Below are 12,425 nucleotides of genomic sequence, written 5' to 3'. Positions count from 1 at the left end.
CCAATCAGATTTTCACTTTTTCTTTTTGTGCGCGTGCGTACACACACACACGCACGCACGCACACGCACGCACGCACGCACGCACGCACACACTTCTTGCCTACATACAGGGGTCTTCACTTACCCGGTCATTCATGAGCAAGTCCTTCACGATGAAGTTGGCAACAATGGATTTCATTGGGGAAGCAAACTGATCTGGAGCCAGCATGGAGATATGGCCCAAGGACACGAGAGGCGTGATGAGCTGCTCTGGGACGTCTGCGTTCAGACTACGTGACAGAGGCTGGAAGAAGAAACAAACGGTGTAAATACATCAATACAAAGAAAGGAAAGATGACAAAATGTTTGAATAAAGCAGCCACATATTTGATATGCAATCGAGGTGATGTAAAATCATACGATTGCTCAAGTGGAATAATTGAATACCTCAAAAATCTGTGCCAGCTGCACTTCCTTGTTGTTGAAGATGGCATGAATACAGTGAACAGCCTGCTTGGCCTGGTGAGGGGTGCCCCGCTTGGCCTTCTGATGCAAGATAGGAATCAGAGTCCTGATGGACAAACAAGAACAAGCGATTAAAGACCAACACAGCTAATTTTGTAATTTGTTTTAACCCCTAACTTAGCATCTTCAAATGTATAGTGCTGTTATTTAATGATTTACCATTGGTGAAGCACAGATAAGTGAGTATATTGAAAGTAAAGGCACATCTCTTGAAACGTAAAGACTCCTGGCGCATTTACGTCTCTGTAAATTTATGTCACTTACGATCTTATCTGCTGTAATTCCGTCTCGATCTTCTGCCCAGTGTTTCTGAAAATCTGGATGGCTGCCTCTGCAACTTTGTCATCCTCCATCTTCAAACACTGGAGCAGAGACTCGTAGGTCTCTGCCGAGTGAAATGCGGTGGGGTGGGTGAAAGACAGAACCTGGAAACAGAGAAGGAAATGTTTTCTAAGCAGCATCATACAGGTATTTTGTTCTTCTTATTATTGTGTGCTGACGATTTGATTTCAGTACACTTTGGTGACAGCATGTACCTTGAGTAGCTCCAGTCCTGAGCGGATGGCTGTATCAGGGGTAACACCTTCCTCATCATCATCAGCTGTGCCCTCAATAGACTTGTTCAACAGCTTTACCAGAGCACTAAAGTAAAAGATGAAACACAGATTATTACTACTCCTATATTAAGCAAATTTATGTCCAAATTTGTTTGGTTACAGCTTCAGGAAGTAAAAAGGGTTGAGTAGAAACTGTTAGACTGCAAAGCATGAGAAGTAAAAGTCATTCAGTACATGTGTTTATTCAGAATGGTGTTTTTCCACAATGAAGAAAGGGTTAAACTTATGCCCTGCCAGAGGCCTGCAGTTACACCTTATCGCCACTAGGTGTCTCAGTGAATGAGGAAAGTCTGTCTATGGTAAAGTGTTACACAATGACAGAGACAAAGCTAGGGCATGAAGCAGTCTGAGTGAGGGGAAGAGACACACTGCTAGTCATACAACTACCTGTTTTGGAGACTATACAAAAACACACTGGTTTACTGTGATCCAGTTTACTGGAATCAGAGTTTAAACTTAAACACATGTTAACATCTTAGCTCTGTTTTGAGTCTGTTCCATCAGTGTTCACATGTGAATTTTTCTGACCTGATGGCTTCAGAGTCGATGTGAACAGGAGCAATACGCTCCAACAGGAACTTCACCATCTCCAGGAACGGGTTAGTGGGCTGTTTGGGGAACGTCAACTTCCGAGTGATTTCCCTCTGCAGAGAGTATAAACAGCATCATAACATCTTAATACTTGTCATTCTGTGCATGTTATTATGCATGCACATTCACAGCAAGTCATGTATTATTAAAACTCTGGTTAAGAGGGGAAAAAGTAAACCTAGCAGTTATTTTGCTCTCTATCACAGTTCAAGACTGAAATCTGTCACAGAAATCTGCATTTTCTTTGACTGACTGGACCTTTAATTGAAAAATAAAGTTGTTTTGGTTATTTCGTGCTTTTGGTCTGATACATTCAAACTAACAGCACTGAAATTAGGGACCAAACCATTAAAGAGAGGAGGCATCAAACATGTCATCTCACCACACAAATCTCAGCTTGTTTGCAGGAGCACGTCGGACTGATGAGCATCTCCAGCTGAACTCGGAGCTTCTCATCCTCACCGAGTACCTGATTGAACTTCTTCATGAAGTCCTGAGCTTTCCCAGCATCTGGGAGGTTCTCTGAAAACACAAGGCAGAGTTATAATAGGCGGTAAGTTATGCACCTAAAGAATTCAAGCTGACCCACTGGATTATCCATCATATACCCACAGACTGCAACAATGACACCTTGACATGAGGACTGGTGTGGCCGAGAGACAAATATTGACCCCATGATTTGTGAACAACATGCTTGGACATATTAAGCAACCATGACAACACTATTTGCATTTATTTAAAGAATAGTGATATTGTGCTATATATACACAAATACACACTGTTTCAATGGTGGATACTAGGACTAATACTGGGCCAAAGTTTCAAATAAAAAAATGCAAATAATCAGGGTAAAAAGCTCAGGTTTCAAACTGCTTTAAACACTCGTCTAGTTTCTGACAGTTTTTCTAGTCTTGGCTCTGTGTGATGTAAAAGAGAGAGCCTGTCTTTAATGTGAACACATCTCCGGCTGTGAGTAAATGGTAAATGAACTGGTTCGTATATGGTGCTTTTCTCCTTTACCTGAGCACTTTAAGCACTTTATACAACATGCATCACTCACCCATTAACACCCTAATGAAAGCATCATAGAGGAACTTGGGGTTCAGTATCTTGCCCAAGGATACAGGCTGAAGCCGCCAGTGATCAAACTACCAACCTTCCAATTAGAAGATGACCTGGTAAGCTACAGCCAGGAGGTAGGTTATTAGTGTGAGGACAAATAACCCACTTGCTGCTCAAACCGTGCTTATGAGGGGCAACCAATCAAAGAAAGACGATTTAAAGAGAAGCTGGCCTTAAAGAACAAGGCCCTGTCTAGTGTTTGTGTGTATGCAACTTACTGGCAATACTCATCAACTTCCCAAACATTGCTGTGTTGTTGGCCTCAGACTAAGAGAAAGGGAGAGAGAGAAAAAGAACCAGGTTATAGTTTTAAAGAATAGGAGGAACAGGTGATCAGTGCGTGTGTTTGCATAAATGTACCACTGGCAGCTTGTGGAGGTCAAGCAGCTCCTTGACGAGGCCTCTGAGCATGTTCTGACACTTCCACATCTCATTCAGGGCCCTGAAAGCAAAAATTAATTACACCAAGAGAGAAAAAAGTATTCAGTCTTGTTATGCTTCTTTGAAGTCCACTTGTCTGCCGCCTGGGGCACATTTGTAAGTTGTGCATTGTAAAACAAATTATCTGCAGACAAGTCCACGCCGCCACAAAAAACAAAAACCAGACAGGCACACAGACATCCGCAAAGACCCTTACGGTTACCGCAAGATGATGAAATTTATGTCACATGTCACACAGACTCTACGGGACGCATTCATGTGTAAAGAATAATCCAGGCAGTTTTATGGTGTGTGTAATATAAAAATATACTGGTCATTTTTCATTTGTACGTATCTATGATGATTTGATGGTGTCATTAGTGTGGGTTTACTGACTTGACAGCGTTCGTGTCCAGGCAGGCATACAGGTAGTAGAGGCATTTCATCTTCTCCTCTGTATCAAGATTGTGAGGGACCATGTACTGGGCAAAGATCTTCTCAACTAATAACCTGCAGGAAAGGAAGGAAGAATTGTTTGAAAACACAGAAAAATCAATAAATCAGCTAGGGTGCAAGTTTAAAGGCCTTCTCTGCTTTAAACACTACCCAGTAGTGGACAACTAGCCTTATTCTGCAACATTAATCCAGGAGAAAAACTCATTATCAAAAACACTGTAGGAAAACAGTTCCTTTAAAACACATCAGTCCTCTTAGCCTGCAGCAAAGACCTGGTGCTGTAAAGTGGTGCACTGAATTGGTCTGTCAGCCTCATTTCTGATTACCGGAGTTGCTGCTAAGGCTGGTCTGCAGGTCACAAGGTACAAATGCTCAAATATTTCACCTCAGTCCTCCTAACACAATTATCAATTAATTGAATCTAAAACTTATCCGCACTGTTTCTTTTCCTAAAAATGAAAAACAAAATAACTTCAGTACTTTTACTTTTTTGCCCTCGCAGATTCGCTTTTGCCTTTTAAAATGCAAATGAAATATAAACAAAACAAACAATAGAAAATAAAAAGTAAACCTCTTGGGTTTTGTGAATTTGATTCTTAGCAGCAGTAAATCATTAGTCCAATTTGTAAAGCCTGCATGTTCTCACTTGTCGTCGATGCTGTTCTGGTAGTAGATGTGCAGCAGTTTGTCTTTGATCCAGCTGATCTTTTGGGCAGACTCTTTTCCAGCCTCGTGGTGCAGACAGTATTTCTTGTAAAGCTGAGCCAGGCCCATCATGGCCTCCTTACGCACACGCCACTGCAGCAAGAGGGAGGAAAAGGGAAGAGAAAAAGATTAAAGATGAAAAAAATGTAATTAAGATTTTGGAAGTACATTATATTATTTCTTGTTTGATAAGGAAATTATGTTGCATTCAGGGAAATTTCATCTCTTTTATGAACACTGTTATATGTTATACATAATTCACTTCATAAGGTCAATAACTACTGATGATGGCACTAAAATTACACTATTGTTGCCATGACAACGTTAAGTGACAAGCCAATAAACCCACACGTCACTAGTTCTAATGTAACACATCCCCGTTACAATATCTGTACTACAAATATTTATCTTACCCTCTTGTCTAAGGTCCTTTCCCGTACAAAGCCTAACAGCTGGTCATTGACCAAGTTGAGGTCTTTTTTCCCAGCATTAATGATGGTGACGATGACATCATGACGAATGGCTTCCTCTGGGTCGTGGGAACGCACCTTCAAATACTCTGAGGGAATAAAGAATAATAAAGATAAGCAAGAATATTTCTGTTAAATCAAGATGAAAAACAGCAGGTTAAGACTGAAAGTGGAAAAACTCCCAAACACAAAAAAACAAAGCAAACCTGTCAGGTCTTTTGCCAAGTCTGGGTGGTTCATGAGGCAGTGGCTGGCAAACTTTACACACTCTAGCCTGACTGGTACATGGATGTCATTGAACCTGGAAACCAAAATACAGTTACACATAATTAATTTAATTAGGCATTAAACTTTGTAGGTAAAAGAAAAAGTGCCTCAGTAAAACTTAGTAAATAAGACTGATGAGGCCTACACTGTTTCCCCACACAGACTTTACATAGACAGGTCTCACAGGCACCAAAGAATAATTGGCCACTTATTTTAAGCATTTCTTTTCTTCTTTAAGTTTTTACACAGAAAACGCCCTCTCTGCAATAAAAGTACTAGAGGAAAATCCCCTCGCTATTATTTTTAAAGGTTAGTCACTGCTTATTAGTGAGCCTGTGCCCTTCCTGCCTTGTGTTTTCTCTGCTGTCTGACTCACTGGCCAAGTTGCTCTTGTGGTGGTCCTCACTATCGTTCGGTTAGATCACCAAAGATGACTACGTCCTGCTTGATGTGCTTCAACCCCACAGTCTTGGACTTACTGCAAGCTCAAACTAGAACGTTGGGTTACTTAATTCCTGGTTCTTTGATAACAGAGTCAGGTGTTTCACTGTGGGAATCGCCTTGGTGTGACCAACTACGGAAGTCACGATTCCCATAGTGAAACACAGAGCGAAGTTAGAAAAAGAACCTTTATTCAGCTGCCTCTAAATAGAGAGCTGAGTCCACCTCCTTACAGGACTCCTTAAATGAAGGGATCTTTGTTCTGCTCTGGACAGCTGCTGTAACCAGAACCAGGTAGAGCATTTTTGCATTCACCGCAACACCAAACGACCCAAGATTGGAGAGCAGAACAAGGACTTTCCATTACCGGGTGAAGTCCACTGAGTGTGGGAAACATTTGCTGTCCTTTGACCTTAATTATTATACTTCAAAATTAACTACCAAAACATGTGGCTTGCATACACACATGCACAGATAACCCCATCACCCCAACCCTCACCTGTCAACACCATGAATAGGATCCAAATCTGTAGGAAACCCAACTAGCAGGACAAATCTGTACACATTTTACTGATAGGTGAGCTGAGGTCACACTTTACACTGTTCACCAATTCTCCATTAATCTGAGCTCTTTTTGGAGCCAGGAAACTTTCCCTTTTCCCCCATTGTGCTAAATGGATAGACCAGTTCCCAACTAAAACACTACAGATCCAATTTATAGATAAATCATAAGATGATGGAAGTAAATTCACTTCTCTCTACATAACTTCTCCTTAACTAATATAATTGTAATAAAAATTACATTTTTGCAATAATGCCATCTCTTTACACGTTTCTGTGTCTCTCGTGACTGAATCGAGGCAGCTTAAAACATTACTTCATGTCTGTGTTGACGTCACCCACCGTCCTAGGAAGCACTGCCACAGCGGTCTGTTCTGCGAGGCCAGCTCAGAGTCTTTGGCCCCGAACAACTTTGCCAGCAACCGTACAACAGCAAGACGCTCCTCACCATCATTGCTCTGCAAACACAACACACACACACACTTATTTTTAATACCGGCTGCAGCTTTTATCTTGAAGCTGTTATTAATACTGTTCATATCTTGTGCTCAGACCCATTTCACATACTGCTGCACACACAGAGCAGCGCGTGTGTTTCAGCCACTCCCTTGAAGACAGTTTTATTTTAAAGTATGAATTTTTTTTTCCCACTTGTTGGTCACTCATTCTAACAGTATCTACAGAAACGGCTCAGTTATGACGGCAGACTCAATACAGAGGTGGCTTACTGTGATGGTGTAAAGGTACTGGGCACTCAAAGAGTCATGTCATGACCAAAAACGACTTCATACAAGAAAAGCTGGTCTTCAAAAACATCTGCGTGACAAACAAAACAACTGAGCATCTAACTAAGAAAAGGAAAAGTGAATGAAAGATAACAGACGAGTCATTACTCAGTGGTGATGCAAGATGAAACCTCAGTGATGCACTGATATCTCAGCCAAGAGTGCGTTTTGGCAGATATCGCCTTGCTGACTGATATCAAACATGACGAGGTTTACTGATGTCTGTGGCTGATGTTTATCGGCTCTACCACATGACTCTTGCTCTCGCTAAATTTTCAGAGCTCATTGGATGACAAACTGAAATATATTAAAGCAGGTCATATTTTATGATGAAGATTTCTTGTTCTAAAGAACAAGATCACAGAGCAAGCGACGGAAATCGGCTTTCGCTGAAGGGTGGCTGGCCTCTCCCTTAGGGTGATGAGTTCAGTTATTTGAGACATCCACATTGAAAGGAGTCAGTTAAGGTTTAACAAGGATGCCTCCCAGGTGAGGTGTTTTGGATATGTCCCACCGGGAGGTGGCCCAGGACATGCTGGAGAGATATCTCTCAACATGTCTGGCAACATCTGTGTGTTCCCCCAGATAAACTAGAGGTGGCTGGGGAGAGGGAGGTCTGGGCTTCTCTGCTTAGGCTGATGCTCCTGCAATTTGCCCCAGATAAGCAGAAGAAAATGGATGGATGGATGATTTTTAATAATAATAATAATAATAATGGATTGCATTTATATAGCGCTTTTCTAGGCACCCAAAGCGCTTTACAATGCCACTATTCATTCTCTCTCGCATTCACACACTGGTGGAGGCAGCTACAGTTGTAGCCACAGCTGCCCTGGGGCAGACTGACAGAAGCGAGGCTGCCATATCGCACCATCGGCCCCTCTGGCCAACACCAGTAATATTATTTATTTCATGCCTCCTTATGTGTTCTGAAAACCAGGTTTAATGAAATTATCGATATTTTCATATGAAGATTCTGGCACGTTATATTAGAGGAAGCAAACAAAGCCTTGGCCACTAGCCTCAAGCAGAACTGAGTGGCCAACAGAGGTCTGTAAGCTCACTTCTTTCTAAATCTAATTCAAACCATTAGCCTGCACTCCTCAAGGGACATGAAGGTAATGAATTACATTCTGCACAGGCCCCTTCTGGAGCCAGAAAAAGATTTATGCTACTTAAAAAACAAAAACAAATCTCATTAAGATGAATCTAGATTAGTCAAATACAGTCCTCCGCTTTTCCTTTAACCTTCAGTAAGTTGACAACCCATTAAACACCAACACCACAAAGGTTAAATAATATTAAAAATGCATACTGTTAATCAACAACAGGGTTAAAGTCTGTTTTGTGATTGTTGTCTTCACCTTAAGCTTGAACTCCAGCTGTGGCATGACAGAGGTAAGCAGCATAGGATCAATGGCAAACAGTTCCTGGATGAGGTCAAAGACGTGCTCTGATAAATCGCTGACTGATGACTTGCCCATCACTAAAACCTGATTGAAGAACTAAAGATGAAAAATAAAACACTGCATTAGATTAAAAAAAACAAAACGTTAGAGACACTGAAATTTAAACGAACCAAATACAAGGGAGAAGGTGCAAGTAAAACATTAAAATATGCAACTGAGTGCAGGACGCTACGCACATTTGCAATACATGTCTCGATGGTCTGGACAGTCCTCTTCAGCAGAGTCTTAGCAAGATCATATGCTTGCTTGTTCAGATTCTGTTCCAAAGAAGGTGAAAAATGAAAATTAAATCCGGTGAAGTGTATTATTCTTTTGATTTTATATTGTACATTGCTATGTTATTTGCTGTTTACCTTGTGTGCAGGGATGAGATTAATGAGGATGGTGTCCAGCAGCTCCTGTGTGACACCATCTCCCTCCATGATGATAGAACTCATCAGATCCAACATGTGCATCTGTACCTTGTGGTTATGGCTGTTACTATGAAGGAAGAAAGACAGAAATCCTTTCAGTGTAATAACAGGAGGAATAATTAAACAAACAAAAATAAAAACAATAATAATGATAATCAAAAACTAACTATAAACAATTGATACAGTGTTTATTATAATCCCATTTAGTAGTAAAATCTAAAAGCATACATGTCTTTATGCTAAAATAAATCACATCTATCGGTTTTCCTTCAAGTTACATATTTTAAACTCTGGTGTAAAAAGAGTTTGACAGACTCGAGCAATAACAAAAGTCTTTACTTGATAACAGAGAAGAGTGTTTTGAAAAGCTGGATGAAGATCTCATTGCAGTCCTCCAGCTCAAAGCAAATGTTGTACGACTTCACCCAAGCCAGGTTCTATAGAAAACAACAAAGCCATAAATGTTACTGGTTTTTTTTAGCAGTTAATACTATTACCACGTACTTTACCTTGAACTAAAATCCATGAACACACTGACTGTGTATGGTTAAAAGCTTATGATACTATCAAATATTTACTATTAAATATGACAACGCAAAGTAACATATCCTGCTATTTCAGTAGCTGGAAACAGAGAATGGAAATTTTCCATGAAAACAGATTAAATTATTAATTAGTTGTTTTTTTTTGTTAGTCACCCAAACTGTTTTAGCTCCAAACATAAACAGTGATCTCTCCTTTAGCACCTTACCTCCAGCAGGTAGAAGTATCGGTTAAACTGAGGACTCTTGGTGTCTTCTAGTCCCTTTAACTGTCTAGTGATGAAGAGGAAGATGTCCTAGGGAATTTTGGGAAATTGAGTTAGTGCTGTTGAGTACACACAAGTTTCACAGTAGTAGTGACAAAGATGCTCAATGGAGGGCTTGCAACCAATATTCACTTGAGGTGTGCATCATGGGAAAATAACATTGCCGTGGTTTTGAATGAAAGAACTAGACGTCAACGCTGTAATCTTGCTGCAAATTCAACCATGTCATTAATTCACAACTCAATTTTGTTTACTTTTGATGTAAAATGATATTAATGGACTCAATAAGATCTGAGCACATTTTTAAAGGGGTATGCACAATTACTAAACTTAGAGATTAAGCTTTGGTCCCTCACTAGTAGGGGCAATGTGTAACCGCATGTGGTGCAGGTGTTAACCCATCAGGAAAGAAAGCCACTGACGCTAACAGTTTTAACATTAGCCACACCCCGGCAAACCAATATGACCCTGCATGTGTGCATGAGATCACAGTAGACGCACATTTCAGGGTCATTTTGGTTCACCATAAACTAGCAATCAAACACACTCAACTATTAGCCAGGAAACAGGCCAATAAGTGAACAAAAGTCAATATTTTGATTTAGTCCATAAATTTGATGACAGCTGTCATTTCAACTTGTCTAATCATCAAAAATCTGGACTACTATAAGACTCCCTTGAAGACAGTGTTCAGTCCAAGGTTGGTATCTAACCTTGAGTTTATCATGGGAGGTATAGGGAGCCTCAGGGGCATAGATCCTGAAGATATCAGCCAGGCAGCAGGCCACTAGTAGCCGAACATCTTTATTGGGGTTCCTAAGGAAGAACTCTGATGCAAGGTGGAGTGCCAGGCCGAGGTATTGCTGCTTTTCCTCTTCTGAGTCTTGATCCATGTCCATGTATGTCTTCACCACCATCTGTTAAACAGAGAGACAAGGGTGGAGGTTGAAATGGTGGATGCATGCATTTAAAAAAAATAAAGCAAGTGGAATATTTCAATGTTTCAATACAAAATACAAAATATAGTTGCTTGTGTTTCCAGTGTTTTTGTCATAGAAAAAAAAGGTATGTAAAAAGTATGAGGTGTGCTACATCTTACCCAAACCTTCTACTACAGACCTTCTGGCTAACAGCAACATCTCTAAGCCAATGGGGAATGCGCCCTAAGAAGTTCTACAAAAATTGCTGAATGGCCTTTACATACAATGCAATTGTAATGTAATTAATCCCCTTAATAGAAAAGCAGTCTCACCAAAACATCCACCAGAGAGAGCAGACAGGTTACTTTTCATCTGTATGACATAAGACAGGTACTGCCATGAGAGGCACACGTTTTCCTTATCCATTTATGAGTTTCTCCTCTACAAACATTTGCAATGTACTTTGTGATGTATGGCTGACCACTAGACCAGCTACACCTGCAAATGAACAACAACTCCACTGTCTTGGATTGCAGCTGATAAAGGTAGTCATTGTTTTGCTCTGGAGCCCAACAAAGCCGAGCTCCAAGACGGTGACCCTGGACTACATCTAACCCAGAGATGATGTCTTCTTTAGCAAAGCAGCTGGATAATAATATGGACCACCACATCAGCAACCTGCTCAGCAGGCTAGCAAATATAGAAATTGGGACGGGCTTTAAAACAAGAAAGACCAAATTATTGATGCACGGCATCATTATCTTCGAACATTTAAGGAAACAGAGGTACCAATGACAAGAGGTACCAATGCTGTGGGTTATAAAGAGTTAAATGACTAATATAAAAAGACAACTTGAGAAAGTGGCAGCTTTCCAGCACTCATCGGTGTTGATGTTGTCGTTGCCCTTTGGATTATCACACAACACAAACATAAACTTCAGTTGAGGACCTTTTTATTTCTCAGTAAAATGAAACACTGGCTTCTCAAGCTTATCTTCACACCAGTCTTATCAATCCAATGACTTTTTACAGCTACGATATCTCTCTTTAAGCTGCTGCTTCCTCTGTGCGTGAGTGTTTATGTGTATGAGAGCCAGCTGAAGCATAGCAGTAGAGCTCAATAACCAGCCAGCAGGGGTGGGGGATGGGCCAAGAGCTCCAGCAGACTGCAGAGCACCACAATTACTCTTACAGACAGACACACACATACACACCTTTCACTCCTACACACACTCGCACATGCACCCCAAGCTTCTCTACTCTCTGTTGAAACACTCGCTACTCAGAGCTGAGGCCCTCCACGCTAAATGTGTGGGACTGTTTACTTGCATTTCTGCAACCTAAATATAACAAAATCTCTAGTTCAGTGATAAAATGTAAGTGACGCATTTTCAAATAACTGCTAAACCAAGTTCTTGACTCTTGAATCTACAACTGCTAAACGTCAGGCGAAAATTAGGCTGAAGTCCTTTCAGCTCAAAACCTTTCTGTGTATATACAAAGGCAGCTATTAATGAAGCTTTACCTACCTTAATTTTAACAGTCACAGGTCTTTAATCAGGTGCATCATCAATCAAATCTGATACGGACGTTTGCTCTCTTTACTACAAATTAAACATCTACCATCTGTGCTGTTCCAGTTTTTCCTCATTATTTTCAATCAAGAATGCTCTGAGTAGTGTGTGTCCTTGTTATGATTAAGCCACAACTTTATCCTCTAACATGTTTATTTCAACTCCTTCCTCTTAAGAGTCTGTTTGGAGAACAAATGCATAGTGAGGGCCTTGTAGTGTAGTGTTACTGCGGACTATTCGTCATGATTACAACAAAACTAAAGGCACGTGGACATTTACAGAGGTTCACTTTGACCACCTAA

The 12,425-nt window shown here is 40.6% G+C and overlaps 1 protein-coding gene across 5 annotated transcripts in view; it reads right to left on the bottom strand.

Moving 5' to 3' along the window:
- Window positions 1-12,425, bottom strand: part of pds5a (PDS5 cohesin associated factor A) — a 39,021-nt gene that overhangs the window by 8,046 nt on the left and 18,550 nt on the right. For all 5 annotated transcript variants that reach the window (XM_085459366.1, XM_085459361.1, XM_085459365.1 and 2 more), the window contains exons 3-21: window positions 10,343-10,546; window positions 9,573-9,659; window positions 9,161-9,258; window positions 8,762-8,888; window positions 8,585-8,665; window positions 8,304-8,444; window positions 6,497-6,612; window positions 5,092-5,186; window positions 4,829-4,974; window positions 4,357-4,508; window positions 3,651-3,764; window positions 3,195-3,276; window positions 3,053-3,101; window positions 2,095-2,234; window positions 1,650-1,765; window positions 1,041-1,146; window positions 769-929; window positions 427-550; window positions 125-283 (exon numbers count right to left, since the gene is read on the bottom strand). In XM_085459366.1, the coding sequence (XP_085315492.1) occupies window positions 125-283; window positions 427-550; window positions 769-929; window positions 1,041-1,146; window positions 1,650-1,765; window positions 2,095-2,234; window positions 3,053-3,101; window positions 3,195-3,276; window positions 3,651-3,764; window positions 4,357-4,508; window positions 4,829-4,974; window positions 5,092-5,186; window positions 6,497-6,612; window positions 8,304-8,444; window positions 8,585-8,665; window positions 8,762-8,888; window positions 9,161-9,258; window positions 9,573-9,659; window positions 10,343-10,546 (2,298 nt within the window). The remainder of the gene's footprint in view (window positions 1-124; window positions 284-426; window positions 551-768; window positions 930-1,040; window positions 1,147-1,649; window positions 1,766-2,094; window positions 2,235-3,052; window positions 3,102-3,194; window positions 3,277-3,650; window positions 3,765-4,356; window positions 4,509-4,828; window positions 4,975-5,091; window positions 5,187-6,496; window positions 6,613-8,303; window positions 8,445-8,584; window positions 8,666-8,761; window positions 8,889-9,160; window positions 9,259-9,572; window positions 9,660-10,342; window positions 10,547-12,425) is intronic.

The sequence above is a fragment of the Copadichromis virginalis genome, linkage group LG6, assembly GCF_057382275.1.
Source record: "Copadichromis virginalis isolate Kocher_CV1m ecotype Utaka linkage group LG6, C_Virginalis_male_GT1.1, whole genome shotgun sequence".
NCBI classification, from domain to species: Eukaryota; Metazoa; Chordata; class Actinopteri; order Cichliformes; family Cichlidae; genus Copadichromis; species Copadichromis virginalis.
This window is presented reverse-complemented; position numbering and strand designations above follow the sequence as displayed.